This window comes from Globicephala melas, chromosome 10 (genome assembly GCF_963455315.2).
Source record: "Globicephala melas chromosome 10, mGloMel1.2, whole genome shotgun sequence".
NCBI lineage: Eukaryota > Metazoa > Chordata > Mammalia > Artiodactyla > Delphinidae > Globicephala > Globicephala melas.
Genome location: NC_083323.1, coordinates 30,280,232 through 30,295,809, shown reverse-complemented (window position 1 = coordinate 30,295,809; position 15,578 = coordinate 30,280,232). Strand labels below are relative to the sequence as shown.

The 15,578-nt window shown below is 35.3% G+C and overlaps 1 protein-coding gene across 3 annotated transcripts in view; it reads right to left on the bottom strand.

The window, feature by feature from the left end:
• The window catches only part of ATP2B1 (ATPase plasma membrane Ca2+ transporting 1), a 131,772-nt gene that overhangs the window by 21,927 nt on the left and 94,267 nt on the right, over positions 1-15,578 (bottom strand). For all 3 annotated transcript variants that reach the window (XM_060306435.1, XM_030856411.2, XM_060306436.2), the window contains exons 10-15: positions 14,228-14,470; positions 12,518-12,759; positions 9,700-9,937; positions 4,394-4,573; positions 3,667-3,754; positions 2,970-3,076 (exon numbers count right to left, since the gene is read on the bottom strand). In XM_060306435.1, coding sequence (XP_060162418.1) covers positions 2,970-3,076; positions 3,667-3,754; positions 4,394-4,573; positions 9,700-9,937; positions 12,518-12,759; positions 14,228-14,470 — 1,098 coding nt within the window. The remainder of the gene's footprint in view (positions 1-2,969; positions 3,077-3,666; positions 3,755-4,393; positions 4,574-9,699; positions 9,938-12,517; positions 12,760-14,227; positions 14,471-15,578) is intronic.

Sequence of the window (15,578 nt, the reverse complement as noted above, 5' to 3'; positions counted from 1 at the left end):
GGACTTCTTCCTTGAGGCACTCCCTGTGCAGTGTTTAGTTCTTCACTGGCTGCCACTGTGCTTCAATGATTTACTTCCTTGTGTGCTGAACCTTTAGGAGGCAGCAACTACTCACCTGTAATGTTTCTGGACCAGAATATTGAAAACAGCTTCTTAAGGTTTGGAGGAGAAACAAATTATTATTAACCCAAAGTCTAAAAACACTTTAAATTAAATGAAGATATTTTAATTACCTTAACGAAGATTTTACTACCACAGATGCATATCTGGTTACAGAAATACATCATGGCATTCAGTCTATGATGACAGAAATATCTGTACATGTGTGGTTAACTGAATTTTGGTAAGAATAATGCAATATAATTTAAAAAATAATGTAATCATATTTTAAACACAGCATGGAAGCTTGCTATCTAAAGGAATTCTGAAAGGAGTGGCTAAACAGGGGAAAATGCCAGGCCTCTTTGCAATGTACTCACATTAGAGTCCCTTTAATTTATTGTTGTACATTTTATCTTAATGTTGAATTTACTAAATGTAAGTGCGTATGTGTGTATACATACATACACACACCTATATATATAAAGAGAGAGACAGAGAATACAGTGTTTTAAAATGCTATTTCTGCCTGAAAAGTAAGAGACAGGTTTAAAAAGAACTAATCAATAGCAATTTCTCGGGCTTCCCTAGTGGCGCAGTGGTTAAGAATCCGCCTGCCAATGCAGGGGAAACGGGTTCGAGCCCTGGTCCAGGAAGATCCCACATGCTGCAGAGCAGCTAAGCCCGTGCGCCACAACTACTGAGCCTGTGCTCTAGAGCCCGCGAGCCACAACTACTGAGCTTGTGAGCCACAACTATTGAAGCCCACGCACCTAGAGGCCGTGCTCCGCAACAAGAGAAGCCACCGCAGTGAGAAGCACGCGCACCACATCAAAGAGTAACTCCCCGCTCGCTGCAACTAGAGAAACCCGTGCACAGCAACGAAGACCCAACACAGACAAAAATAAATAAAATAAAGTAAATAATAAATTACAAAGAAGAGACACTTCATCTCTCTCTCTCTCTCTCACACACACACACACACACACACACACACACACAAAAGCAATTTCTTGTGGGTATCTAATAAAAGCCCAAGACAAATAATTTCGTCTTTCAGTTTTAAAATATGAAATTGAAGAACTGAACAAATATACAAAGTAAATTCAAGCTTGAGCAAGAGTGCTTTCAAGTCCAAGCCACTATGCACTTAGTTTTTCTCTGTGCATTTAAAATAAATTTAGATTATTTTTGACATGCTACCTTTAAAAAAAAAAAGTGGTAAAATGCACCTAGAACTTTCAAGGCTTAAAAATCAAACAGAGCAGCTGCTGTACTGTGTTTCTGTTTGAATTACTATATTTACCTGCATTTATTTAAAGGCCTTAGTATCTGCCTTAAACACCTAAGTTTTAGGAAGAAAGTTTTTGTTTTTTTAATATTAAAATGCATTGTATATAAATACCTTCCTGGTCAGCTGTCCAGATGAAAGTAGAAGTAAGAATCCTGCCAAATGCTCAAGAGCAGCAATGAGTGATTCCGTGTTTCTAAAATGAATGATCCTGTTTTGCTTACAGCCAAAGGAAAAGCCCTTAAATATTCCTTATCCCTTCAGCTTCTTCTCCCAGCTCTTCAGAAGTTCACACCAATGCACTGCTTACCATAATAAGTTTGGGATAGGGCAGGGTGGGAATCTTTGGGTTCACAGCTATTGGTTGAGGGTACTTTACCCATATCACTTCCTTCTTCCATCTCCCTCACTCCTGTTAAAAGGCAGCTACCATGGTGGTGGTTCTGCTAAACCCCTATTTTAGCAGCAAAATACCAGGGGGACAAATTATGCAAATAAACATTGGTACACATAAATATTCTCCTTTCTGAAACACTTGGGGACACACTGTGTTTGGGAATTCAAAGTCTCTCATGCTTTAGAAAGATAATGCGGCACATACCTTCTATCACAAATTCTCCCAGATAGGGTTACCATCCCATAAAAACACATTAATATCTCTACAATGACTATGAATGTTCATATTAAGTGGGACAAATAACATCCTCATATCATTCAGAATATTTTTTGCAATCAAATGATTCTGCTGTAAATTTAGGAAAAAAAATGTCAGTTTTCAGATTTTTGGATTTGAGAATTGTGATTATGAACCTGTATTTTCCAAAAATGAAATAAATCAAATTAAATAAAATACTTAAATTTTCTATGGCACTGAAAGTACAAAGATTCATTCCAACACTGAAAAATTAGAAGGACTGGATTCAAAGATATAACAATCTAATTTCAATTATTAAACATTTATGTAGCATATGTATTTTATGATACCTATTTTATAGTAAACACTTCATCAGTATTATGGGTACAGTATAAAGAAAATAATAATGAAATGCTAAAATTTCCTAGCACTTTAATAATCAAATATAAATTGAGAACTTCAGTGGGGTACAGATCTTTTTTTTCAATCAAAAAAGATTACAAAAAAAAAGATTACATCTATTATACATGAAATGATTACTATTAAAAGTTACTCTTAAGACATTTTCAGTTGAGTGGAAGATTCTTAATCATATTCTTAATTTAAATACATATAACTGTTCTAAGCCTGTCTCCTATTTAAGAGGACTGCTATAAGGTTTAGATGAGATGACAGACATTTATATATTTTACAGAGTACAAGGTAAATGTATGATATTATTATAACTGTTCAAAAGAAGTCACATCATCTTCCAGCATCAAATAAAGGTATTATATAAACTAATTAGACTTATAAACCAATTTAGGCTTACATATTATCCCTCAAGCTACTCTTGAGGGACAGTGTTTAAAATCAACACTAATTTAGTAACAAACAAACAAACCAAACAAACAAAACCCAGTCAGTAAATTACATCTGAATATTTGAATTATGTTAAGTTCCTACCATTGCAAATCCAACATCAGCTTTCTTTAATGCTGGGCCATCATTTGTACCATCACCAGTTACAGCTACAACCTGGCGTTGTTCTGAGACAGTGCTGTCAATTATACCTGAAATAAAAGTAAGTATTTATGCTGTAAAAATAATCTGTTTAATTAATAAAGTGATTCTGCAGAATATGCTAGCTAGCCAGTTTTACAGACTCTAAGTTAAAAATAGGGGCTTCCCTGGTGGCGCAGTGGTTGAGAGTCCGCCTGCCTATGCAGGCGACACAGGTTCGTGACCCGGTCCGGGAAGATCCCACATGCCGCGGAGCGGCTGGGCCCGTGAGCCGTGGCCGCTGAGCCTGCGCGTCCGGAGCCTGTGCTCCGCAACGGGAGAGGCCACAACAGTGAGAGGCCCGCGTACCGCAAAAAAAAAGAAAAAGTTAAAAATAAATAATTAAACACAGAGAAATGGAAACTGCTGAGATGTTGGGCAAGGAACAACTCCAGAAATTGTTGTATTAGGAGTTATATCCTGTTTTAATCACTGAAGATAAACACAATTCACCTAAGGCATCGAAAGGAAATGTATTTAGATTTTATTGGAGAAGATGATATCCACAATTCAATCTAATATTCAGCATCTATTACTATTTTAGGAAGCAGAACGCATTTCTCTATTAAGAAATTGCGGAGTAATGGTAAAATCTACTCACCTTTAACCAGTGTATGTTTGTCAGTAGGAGATGACCTTGCAAGCACTCGGAGCTTTGGCCAAATCTTGTCTATCCGCTCTTGCTCAATCTATAAATTTTTGTCAAAGTTAAAACGTGCCCAAGCCTAGTTTTCTAATTCCAAGTTAGCGACCTAGCATTTGTATCAGTGGTTCTTAAAGAGTGGTGGACAGACCAGCGGCATCAGCAACTCCTGAGAACTTGTTAGAAACAGAAATTGCTGAGCGAGACCCAAGGCCTATCTTATAAGACACTCTGAGGTGGGGCCTAGTAATCAGCATTTTAAAAAGCTCTCTAGTCACTCTAATGCAGAACCGCTGTTATATGTATCATTACAAGATCAAATTCTAACCATCTCCCCACTGCCTATGAAAATGGAAACTCCTCAGCGTTAAGTAGTGCAGGGTTTGGGGTCCCCTAAAATATGTTCCATAGCAACTTTTCCAAACTCATCTCCCATTACTCGCTTACACATATTGTACTTCTTGGGCCCAGACTGAAAAAATGAAGCGCTCACTCCCTTTAGGACAAATTTCTTTATCACTTGTCCCCTTTATTTCCTAAAATGCTACTGTTTTGCTTCGTGGGGTGAGGGCTGCACTGATCCAGGTGCGATGCCTAACATGTAGTGCATAGTCAAGATGTATCTGTCCAATGAAATTCCTAATATACTAAAAACATATCAACTTAAACAATAAAAAACGCTTACCTCTCCTTTTTCATTTCGTATTCTTCTGTTGAAATCTTTACCTTCTAGGCATAGGAAATCTTCCCCAGGATGTAAAATACCACATTTGGTAGCAATAGCCCGAGCAGTATTAATATTGTCACCAGTGACCATCCTCACAGTAATTCCAGCCCTCTGACATTTCTTTATTGCATCTGGCACCTGGTTAATGTGGAAAAAAATTCACATGATGAAAGAAAATTAGTATTTCCAGGGTGGGGAAAAATCCCACCGAACAAATATACATTGCCTTATAGTCCCACAAATGACAACTTTAATTACATCTCAAGATATTATTTCTTGAAGTAGTCCCAAAAATCTCTTCTTTCTCCTTCCACTGCCACAGTCCTAGTTCAGGCTTCACTTTCAGTTATCATCTGACTTAAGTTGCTTACATTATTTATTTGCCAAAGGCTTTTTAAAGTGCCTTTTCCCCCTAGCAACCATTAGGCAATTCTTTCCTGGTTGGCTTTCCACCATTCTGGTTTTACTGCCCAGACCACACCAGAGTAAAATGTTGGTGTTCTTTGGGGTCAAGGGAGGCTCACTTGTTTTTCCCCATTCTTGATCTTTTAAGGGTTATCTTACCTATTCTGGAACCTCCAACTACTAGGTACATGCTAATAACTTTCAGACCTACATATTTTCCCCAGCTCATTGTGAGAGCTGGATTCCTAGTTCCATCAGAAAAGCAGACATCAGAATTTGGGTGTCTAAAAGGGAAACGATGTTTTCTATCTAAGAGAAACCTAAAGATTATCTGATATCTTCAATCTCCTTACCCTATACATCCTTAAGGGCCAGTGAGTCCTGCGATTCTACCTCAAACCTTCCCTGTACCTGGTCTCCGATGTTTGTTGCCTGAGCTACTGCAATAGCTTTTTTTAATTGGCATCCCTGTGTTTATGTTCATTTCCCCTTTAAAACATCTGATATACCCGACAATACAGTTCTTTTTTTAATACAGTTTCTCAAAAATATATGATTCCTCAACTGTTACACTATAAACCACAAAGTTCTCAGTATAACAGAGTGTCACACTTGAGCTCCAGAATAGCTCCCTAGTAGATAAAAAACAAGGATTTACTATATAGCACAGGGAACTATATTCAATATCTTGTAATAACCTATAATGGAAAAGAATAAAAAAAAGAAAAATATATGTATAACTGAATCACTTTGTTGTACACCTGAAACTAACACAATATTGTAAATTGACTATACTTCAATTAAAAAAATACAACATGACCAAATATTGCACTATTGAGCACCCTTACGCTTAAAAAAAAATTCATTGTTTAGGTGAAATGCAAATTTAATTGGGTGTCCTGTATTTTATCTGGAAACCCTACTCTCGATCTAACTACCAGTTCACAGGAAATAGAAGGAATGCAATTGGTAAAATCTATCATAGAATGCAGAATACTCTCCAGGACACATGTCCTTCTACAAATAATTTCCAAAGAAACAATAGTTTACTTGCTAATTGAAAGAAAAAAACAATTTGTTCTTTGACAGAGAAATTGCAAGAATGGAAAAGGGAGGAAACCTATAGATCCTTTAGATTAAAAGAGACTTGAGAGTCATGGCAATAAATTTAATGTGTGGATTTTGGATCCCGATTTGAATAAACATTTGTGACACAATTTAGGAAATTTTAAAAATAATGAATATTTAGGAATTATTGTTGTAAGTTTTAAGTATCATGGTTGTGTTTCACAAAAGAATTTTAAAAAAAAGAGTAGTTTCCTAGATTTATCTAAATTTTTTTTCTACTATACACAGTTTGATAGACGAATAATCAATATATTATTTTTGTGCCTCTGCTTCTGTAATTCTCTTTGCCTAGAAAATCCTTTCCTGTTCTTCTCTAACCAGAAAATCCATGTCGGTCCTACTAGAACAGAGGTCGCAAATGCAAATACAGGGCCGTGCAGGTAACAGAAATGAGGAAAAAACACTGAAAGTGACAAATCCAAGACAATCCTAATAGAAGAGCACTCAGCTCTAGTCTGTTTTTTTTTAATCACAGTGGAAATGTTGACAGAATCTATCATTTCAAGAGAAAGCAGAAACCCAGATTTGTGTGTACTCTCTCAAACCTGATGTTTTAAACACACACACACACACACACACACACAGTCCACAGATAACTTGATTGAAGGCTAACTTTGGCCTACACGCTGTTTGTGACTTCTATTGTAAACCGTGTAAATGTAACATCTCTGGGAGCTTTCATGGCCTACCTAGACAGAACTGTGCTTTCATATTATACATCCCTCTATTGTTTAAAAAAATCAATATTTGATTTTGAAAACGCTGGTCTGCTGTATAAATGTATTTCTCACTTCTCATTTGAGATAGAAAGTAACCCAGATTTGTCCATCTTAGCACTCACTGGGTGGTACCCTGAGATCATTTGGAATAGGAAACAATAACTAAGAGGCAGAAACTGGTCTTGGTTAAAGCTATGTGGCAAATAATATCTACGAAAGTAAACTAAATTTATTAATAGTCCACTAACCACCAAATACTTCCACTTAAAATTTACAAACTACCTCCACTTTTACAGATAAACTGAAGAGAAGCCAAGCATCTTGTTTAACTATCTATGCATATACAATAAAGCTGGATTTATTCTAGATATCTAATTAATCAAGATTCTCTACATCAGAACTGTACAATCCAGAAGACCCACTTGGGTCCTATTAGATTGTCTCATTTTAGTATGAAAGCACGCATCTCATTTTGTGATACTGAAGAAATTAATTGCCACTTACATGTTTTAAAAAAGATAAAACTGTCCATCAATCTCAGTGCTAAGAACACAAAATGAGCAATACATTTTCCAAAGGACAAAAGTTGAAAACATCCTGATTTAGTATTATATTTAGATAAGATTTAAGCCATAAATCAATGTATAAAACTTCGAATGGTTTTCCTTTGACCAAAGGTTGGCAAACATGATCCACCTGGACGTTTCATAAGCATTTGAAACTCCAGAATCCCAAACTTGATCTCTAAATAGGCAGCTTCATCTGACTTTCTTATTACATTGGTAATACCATCTACCAGCCACTCAGTTATGCAAGTTGGAGACTAATTCCCCACTCCTCCAGAAAAGATCTAATTGTAGAGATATCTCAGTCCTATGCTTACTGCTCTAGCTACACACTTTCCTCAAGAGATCTCCTTTAGCTTCATATGTGAATTCTCCAGCCTACTTCACTTTCAGGCTTCTAGGTTCAAGTGCCTGCTTGACATATAATTGGACGTTTCAGAGATCGCAACAATGTTAAAAGGAGTATATCCAAACCCAACATATTCATTCCTATTGGTTCTACCTCTATTTACTTTAAAATCATACCTTTCTTTCCATCTTCCCTGCCACAATTGTAGTTCTAAGCCATGGTCATCTCTTGCCTGGGATCACTGCAATAATCTCATTGGATTCCCTGCTTCTACTCCTCTTTTTAATTCATTTCTTACATAGTACCCCAAATACTATTTTAACAACATGAATCATGTCACTTCCCAGCCTGAATTTCTTCAACGACTTCCCAGTGAATTTCAGAATAAAATTCAGAGCCCTTATTGCCTAGTTAGGCCAAAGATAATCTCGTCTGCTTCTTTTTGTCCAAACTTACAGCCACGCTGGCCTCCTTTCCACCTCTGAAAATCTAAATACTTTCTCACCTCAAGGATCCTGTATTTTTTGTGCCATTTTTCTGGAATACTGTTCTTGCAGCTATTTACATGGCTGGCTCACTTTTAGCCATCAGAACTCAACTCAAATGTTATATCTTCAGAGATCCTTAATGTGGTCTCTGTTATCTTTATTTTACCACCCTGTGCATATCCTTTATAGCCCTTATCACACTTGTAATAGTCATATCCGATGCTCCCCTGCTACCCCACGCCAATTAGAATATAAGGCCTATGAGGGCAGGGACCAAGTCTTATTCCTCACAGGATGTGTCTTCACTTGGCATACTGCCTATGTACTTATCACTTTAAATGTTTATCTGTTGTGTTACCTCTCTAGAGTATAAGTTTCATAATTATTTTGTTTAGTGCAGTATTTCCAGTTCCTAGAAGAGTGCCTGGCACTACACACTGGATGTTGAATCAATTAGTTGATGATAGCCACTGAACAAAAGCTATTTTTGCCTTTGTGCTTTTATTCATGTTGCTTCTTTGCTCACAAGGTGCTTACCGCTCACCCTCTCTCTTGGTCTAGCCAATACCTCTTCAACCTTTGAGACTCAAATCAGGTAATTAACCTCTAGGAAGTCTTACTTGACCCCTCTCATGGTTAACATAACACAGTGTGGTCTTTTAATCACATGTATTTTATACAGAGCTGGGTTTGAACACACTAGCTCTAATGTCTAGAGCTAACCTCTATACATCTCAATTTTTTTTCAACTTTCAAATAAGTAATAATACTTATAACTCAGAGGTGACTATTAAATGAAATAATACATGTAAAGCACTTGGCATAATATGTGGCACACAGTAAGAATGCAATAAAAAGATATAATTACTTTAGAAGGTTGGGGGCTCATGTTCTGTGCTCATATAACATGCTCTGCATATGTATCTAACTATGTACTAACATCCTGGTTATAATTATGTGTTTGTCCATCCCTGCCCAGGACAGTGACTTCTTTGAGGCCAGGAACCAGATCTCAAAAATCTTTATGTCTCCAGTATCTTAGCATAGCTGCTGGTACACAGCAGTTGCTCAATAAACTTAAAAAAAAAAAAAAAGATTTAAAGAAGAAAAGCAAAGTCTAGAGCTGCAGACTGTCCAGTATGGTAGCAAGATGTTTAAATATAAATTGAAAAAAAAAATTTTTTAATTCAGTTTTTCAGTTGCACTAGCTGCACCTTAAAATCTCAGTAGTCACATGTGGCTAGTAGCTATGATATGGAACAACACGGAACAATTCTATGGTTGCAGAAAGCCCTATTGGACAGTGCTGGACTACAGACCATGAAAACAAATAACTTAATGGCATTTACTATGTAATTTAATATAAATATCAATTGAAAAAACCTACCCAGTTCAAGGCACTGGTTATGCTATAAACATACAGGATCCCAAAGAGAAGTTATCTAATTAAAAACCATAAACAGGTAGCACATGCATCACAAGCACTATTATTTCACTTATCTTGGATTCACATAGGAGAGAAATAAAATCACAAACACTAAGAAGTTTACTAGAAAACTGGTTACAGTTAGTGCCTTCTGCACATGCAGAACACAGAATGTTTCACCACCTCAGGTCTCACAGGATCTTCAATCCCCACAACAGCAATGCATGTAAGGCCGGTGACAATATCATTTTCATTATCCCATTCTGGTTCTGGTTCTCCTGCTGGGAAATCTCTGAATGCAAGACATATGGTTCTCAAGCCTTCTGATGCCATCGGTTCAATCACAGTTTTTACAATATCATCACGGTCCCTTGGTCTGAATACTTTTGCCTCACCATTAGCACTCAAGATTTTGAAACACCTATAAGGAAACGTTGAATCCAAACATCAATAATTAACAAAAATAATGGTTAATGCCATTTAAGTGAACTGGAAGGGCTAAGTGAACTGGAAGAATCATGGAATCTGATTATCTGGAATTCAGAGAATTACATATGTTGTGTTTTTACAGACTTAAATCATATTCACTTTTCACCCTCCCCTTTACAAAATACAGTTCTCTTTTTATGGTTCTCACTTGACCATTCTCCATTCAAGTTACTTTAGACACTTCTCTTTTGGAAATGCAGGGCTTCTAAATTTTCACAAAAAAACCCTAGTGGCAGAGAAGAATAAACTATATGCCTGTCCATTTTGGTGCAGAATTAGACATTAACTTTAATTAACACAAAATTTCCAGATACTTCCTTCTTTTAAAGTAAAAAGCCACGTTCAATCAACCCTTACCTGAGATGCTGTTTCATCACCTATATTGCTTTAACCATGAAAGAAAAAAAATAACTTACTGTTAAAATAAGCACTCTATTAGAATGAGAGAGATAAAGCCAAAATAGTTTTAGTTTCAGTGAAACTAACTACCACTCTTTAACTGTGTAGTAAATAAAAGTTACACTGTATACTTCCCTATTTAAAGTTTATTTTTTGCTTCTTTATGTTCCTCTCCCTTGGTGATGCCACTGCCTCCTGCTTCTAGGCAGGTGATTCCCAAATCCCCATCTTCTGTTTTGATCGTTTTCCAAAGCTTTCCACTCTGACAGTCTACTCAGATGTTGTACCGTACCTCAAATTTACTGCATACAAGACTAAAGGCTGTCTCCTCACTGCCCATCGAACGGACATCAACATTACTCCCAATAATTTCAATGTTAAGTCTAAACTCTCACCTGAATACTTCCTTTCTCCTCATCACCTATATAGTATTAGCTCCTAAGTCCTATGTATTTGTCCTCTGACCAGTCTTCCGAATGTTCCTCTCCTTTCTATTCCCCCTGCTACTCTACTGCCTTCTTCTGGCTCTTACTTCAAGCCAGAGCTACTGTAATAGGCTTTTAAATGATATTGGTCTCCAGTCCATCCTTCCCTCCAATCCCAACCCACCTTATTCCCTGATGCAAGAATTATCCTCAGTCCCACAGCTATGCTCATTCTGCTACCTGATGAAAAAAATTCTTCAGCTGCATTATCTGGCCTACTTAACTGTTTTAACTACTCAGGCTAACATTTAAGAGACTCCACAACAAAAAGAGTGGAAAGAGTTATTGTATACTTAATATACTCCATGCTGGATGTTTTACAGGCATTATTTTATCTCAGTGTCTTAGAATTGGTGGTCATCATCCTCTTTTTCAGTGAAGGAAAATGGAAGCCAAAGGAAGAATCTTCCCAGCATCCCAAAACTACTTAGTTGCAGAAGAGCCAAAGCCTGATTTGGTTTTGATTGAAAAATCTCCCCCATACCACCTACCTGCTTCCCAGCAAGCCACGATGCAAGATTTCTAACATTACACAGAAGTCAGATAAGCAAGCATATGTAAAGGGAAGAAAGATGTCCTGTGTGCCACAAAAGCCCATCACCACTCAGCTGCACTGTATGACTATTAGCTATTCCCCCAATATGGTCTGCATATTCCCACTTCCTTCCCTCCAATGTGGCTTCCTTCAACTTGATCTTACTTCATACCGAAACCTATCTTAAATGCTACACCCTTCATAGTATGACCTCTCGTCTTAAAACTTTGTGTACATCTGTCATATTCTGCATTTTCATGTATTTTCTCTTAAACCTGTTAGATTATGATCTGACAAGTGTTCATTAAGATAACACTGGATTATAATCCACATATAAGCTAATTAAAATTGGAAATATTTTAAATATTGCAATTTCAAGTGAGTTCTAATTTTCCCAAAATGCTCTTAATTTAAAAAAAAAGTTTTCTGCTTCTCTACTGGAATTAAAAAAAAAATCAAAATAATTTCAACACCTGTAATAAAAAAAAAGCATTAGGGAAATTATACATAAACATGTGATGTCAAAATTGAGGCGACTGGTGTGTATAAGGACAGTACAAAAGAAAAGATTACCATTCAAAATGACAGCAGATATTTAAATACGACGCTGCAGCAGCATAAATATGATAAAACCTCACTCTGATATAAAAGGATTCTCAAGATCTAGTTTTAATGCTTTGCTGTTCTAAAAACTAATATATAATTAATTCATCACTATCTACAATGCAGTGTTGAAGACATAAACTGCAGTTTTTCTTCCCAGAAGGCTTTTATTTTTCATGATCCTACATAACAACGGAGTCAACACGTTTAAGAACAAATATCAATGTTCACTTCATTAAACCTACCAGATTGAATGTAATGGGCTTATCTTCCCTGTAGCAAAATACTAAGAAATAAAAGAAGCTGGAGTATGAAAATGACAGAATACCCTGGGCAAAAGAGCAATACCATTAAAATATACTAAAAAAACTCCAAGGTCCTAGCAAATGCCTGATATTCACAAAAAGAAAATAGCAACAATATTAACATAGTAGATATTTCATAAAGCAACTATAGTTAGCAATTATTCATCTAAGCATTTTACTCTTACTTTTTCAGAATTATCTCAGATGCACCCTTGCTGAATATTCGATAACTTCCATCTGAATTTTTCAGGACAGTACTCATGGACTTTCTAACAGAATTGAAGGTGTAGACTTTGTACAGTGCTTCTTCTGGTATTTCATTTCTAACATCCTGATAATCCCGTTTTAAATCCAAAAGAAGTCCCAACAAGGCACATTCAGTTTTATTACCAACATGACGCGGTAATCCACCCTCTTTCTCTGGTGGCTATAAGAAAAAAAGGTTTAGAAGCTAGTATCATCTTGTTTCTCTACGAAAGTTTAATTTATAATGTAAAACAGAACGAGACATTCTAAAACAAAATTATACAGAAATTATATAGAAAACTTCTATTAGTTTTAGCATTTCAAAGAGGGACATAGAAAAAGTAAGGTAGAAAGAAGCTCTGGAGCAAAGATAACATGGATTCCAATCTCAGCCCTGCAAGTTACTAGCTATGTGAACTTTTGGCAAATTACCCAACTGCTGTGGTCCTTGGCTTCAGCATCTGGAAAATAGGAGCTCTTATGACCCAAGAATTAAACAAGAAATGTAACTTTTAAAGTTGGTTCCTGACACATATGGGACTTAAGAAATTTTAATTCCTTTCCTTTTCTCTTGTTTTCACTGAATGTTTACATTAAATAATTCAAAATTAAATCTACTTTACCGATTTTTATGGCTTAAAAGTATAAGCATTAAAATGAAGCACTGTTGACTTAAATATATATAAAAACTTTATTTCCTTCATAGTGTCTTCACAAATACCTTCTTATGTAATCATCACAACAGTATTAAGGGCAGATGTAACCATCTTTACTTAACAATTGAAGAAAGAAGAAACTAACACACCGCTGTAAAGCAATTATACTCCAACAGAGATGTTAAAAAAAAAACAATTGAAGAAAGTAAAGCTCAGACTTTCGGCTAAGGCAAAGCTAGATCTAGAATCAAGATCTCATAACTTTCCAGTCCAATAATCCAATTCACGAAATACTAATTTTGTTTATGGTCTTCACCCACAAATCACTAGAACACATATCAGCCAAACAATTTCATGCTTTATGTTATAAATAAGACTTTTAAAACTTGCGAAGTTAAAAATATTTTATTCTAAGGTAGTACAAGTCTAGAATTACTTTATTCAGTTAGTCCCAAAAGGTTTAAGGATCACCTTATAGGTAGGATCTACTGAGAAACCAAACAGAGCATATAGCAAGCATATGTAAAACATATTGTTTTAAGTTGAAATCTAGTTTCAAAATCTTCTCTAGTAAATTGAGTTAACTTTCTACAGTAAGATAGACTAGTCTTTCACAAAATGAGCAAAGTAAAAATTTAAAATTAAGGACTTATTCTGGTTGTTAGGCTCAAGAGTTTCTAAACGCAGGAAATTCAAAATACAGGAGAAGAAAAATACAAATAAACAGAATGTATATGTTGATCAACAGATCTTACTAGTAACACAAATTGTATCAAAAGAAAAATTAAATACAGTATATGGATATATGCCTTTTAAAAACAACACAATTCACCTCTTCAATTTATAAATAGTAATGATAGAGCTTAAAAGCTACATACAGTCAAATCATCACAAATTGAAAAATTAATTTTCATATATAAATTTTCATATACAAATTAATTATATTAATTTATTATTAAAATAATTAATAAAATATTATTAAAGAAAGCTTACCAATATTTTTGATGTATAAGCACAATTCACAGAAAGTCCTGTTACAAGGTAGGACAAAATATTTGGTGGAATAGCTTCTGGTTCAGGAATCTTTTTATAATGCTTTTCATTTATGTAAGCTTGAACAACTGTCATTCTGTTCATTGTCAATGTTCCTGTTTTATCTGAACAAATAGCTGTAGCATTTCCCATGGTTTCACAAGCATCCAGATGCCTCACTAAATTATTATCTTTCATCATTTTCTACAGTGACCAAAAAAAAGTAGTTAAGCTACATATAAAACCAATGACCTCATTATATTAAAATGATTATAAACTGCTTTAAAATCAGAACTAAAACTCCCAACTTTACATGGATACACAGTATAAAGCACTGATTTAATACTGGAAGAATTTAGTATATTTCACCTATTCAAATAAGCTAAACAGAGTACCAGCTTTCCACGGTTTCAATCATTTCCCCACTACATAACATAATCTAGTAAATGAATACAGATACCTGCACCCAATGCAAATCATGTTGACTATATGCCTCCAACACTTCTGTGAAGTGTCCTCAAATTACAAGAGCTATAATAATTTGTACTCTAAGTACAGAGGTACTTACAGCCATGTAAGAGTATATAACACGTAAGGATTAAGTCTCCTTATTAAGTGGAAAACAAAACATTCTAGTATCAGTCACCAAGAAAAAAGTAGCTTATCAGTTAAATATAGAGTTTGTGGGCATGTAGCTGCCTGACTTTTTTTTTTTCCTTTTGACTCTGATAGACTGAGGTAACATAACAAAACCAGAAAGGATCATTTTTATCTTTTCCATATGTTGGTACACTTGGTCTTCTCATCCTCAGGATCACCCCTTCCTCTTATTTACAAGAAAAAGATAGTTTCTAAAAAAACCAAGAGTTTCACTGTAGCTCCAAAAAGCATTTAGGTTAAAATGCTTGATAACTCATTCTTAAAACATACCTGGAATGGGTTAAAACCTGTAAAGAGTTATTTTACAAAGTATGTTCTGTGACTATTAATATGCAAGATACTGCAAGAAACTGATTCCTTGAAGAAATAAATATGGGGAAGGAAGATTACTGTGATTTACATTAATACTGAACATTAAAATAAGGAAGTTCGGCAGTAAAGAAAATGTGTTCAGTTTTGTCAAACACTAACAGAGGAGCCATAAGGACCACACCTCAATGAAAAGAAATGTGACTGATAACATTTGGGCTAAAATAAACATTTAATAAAAACTTAAAGAAAAATGCTCTTATTTATTTTCTATGAAAGGACTGCAAATCAATCCTGCCTATATCTTTTTGATCAATTGAAAAATTAATATCATTAATGACTA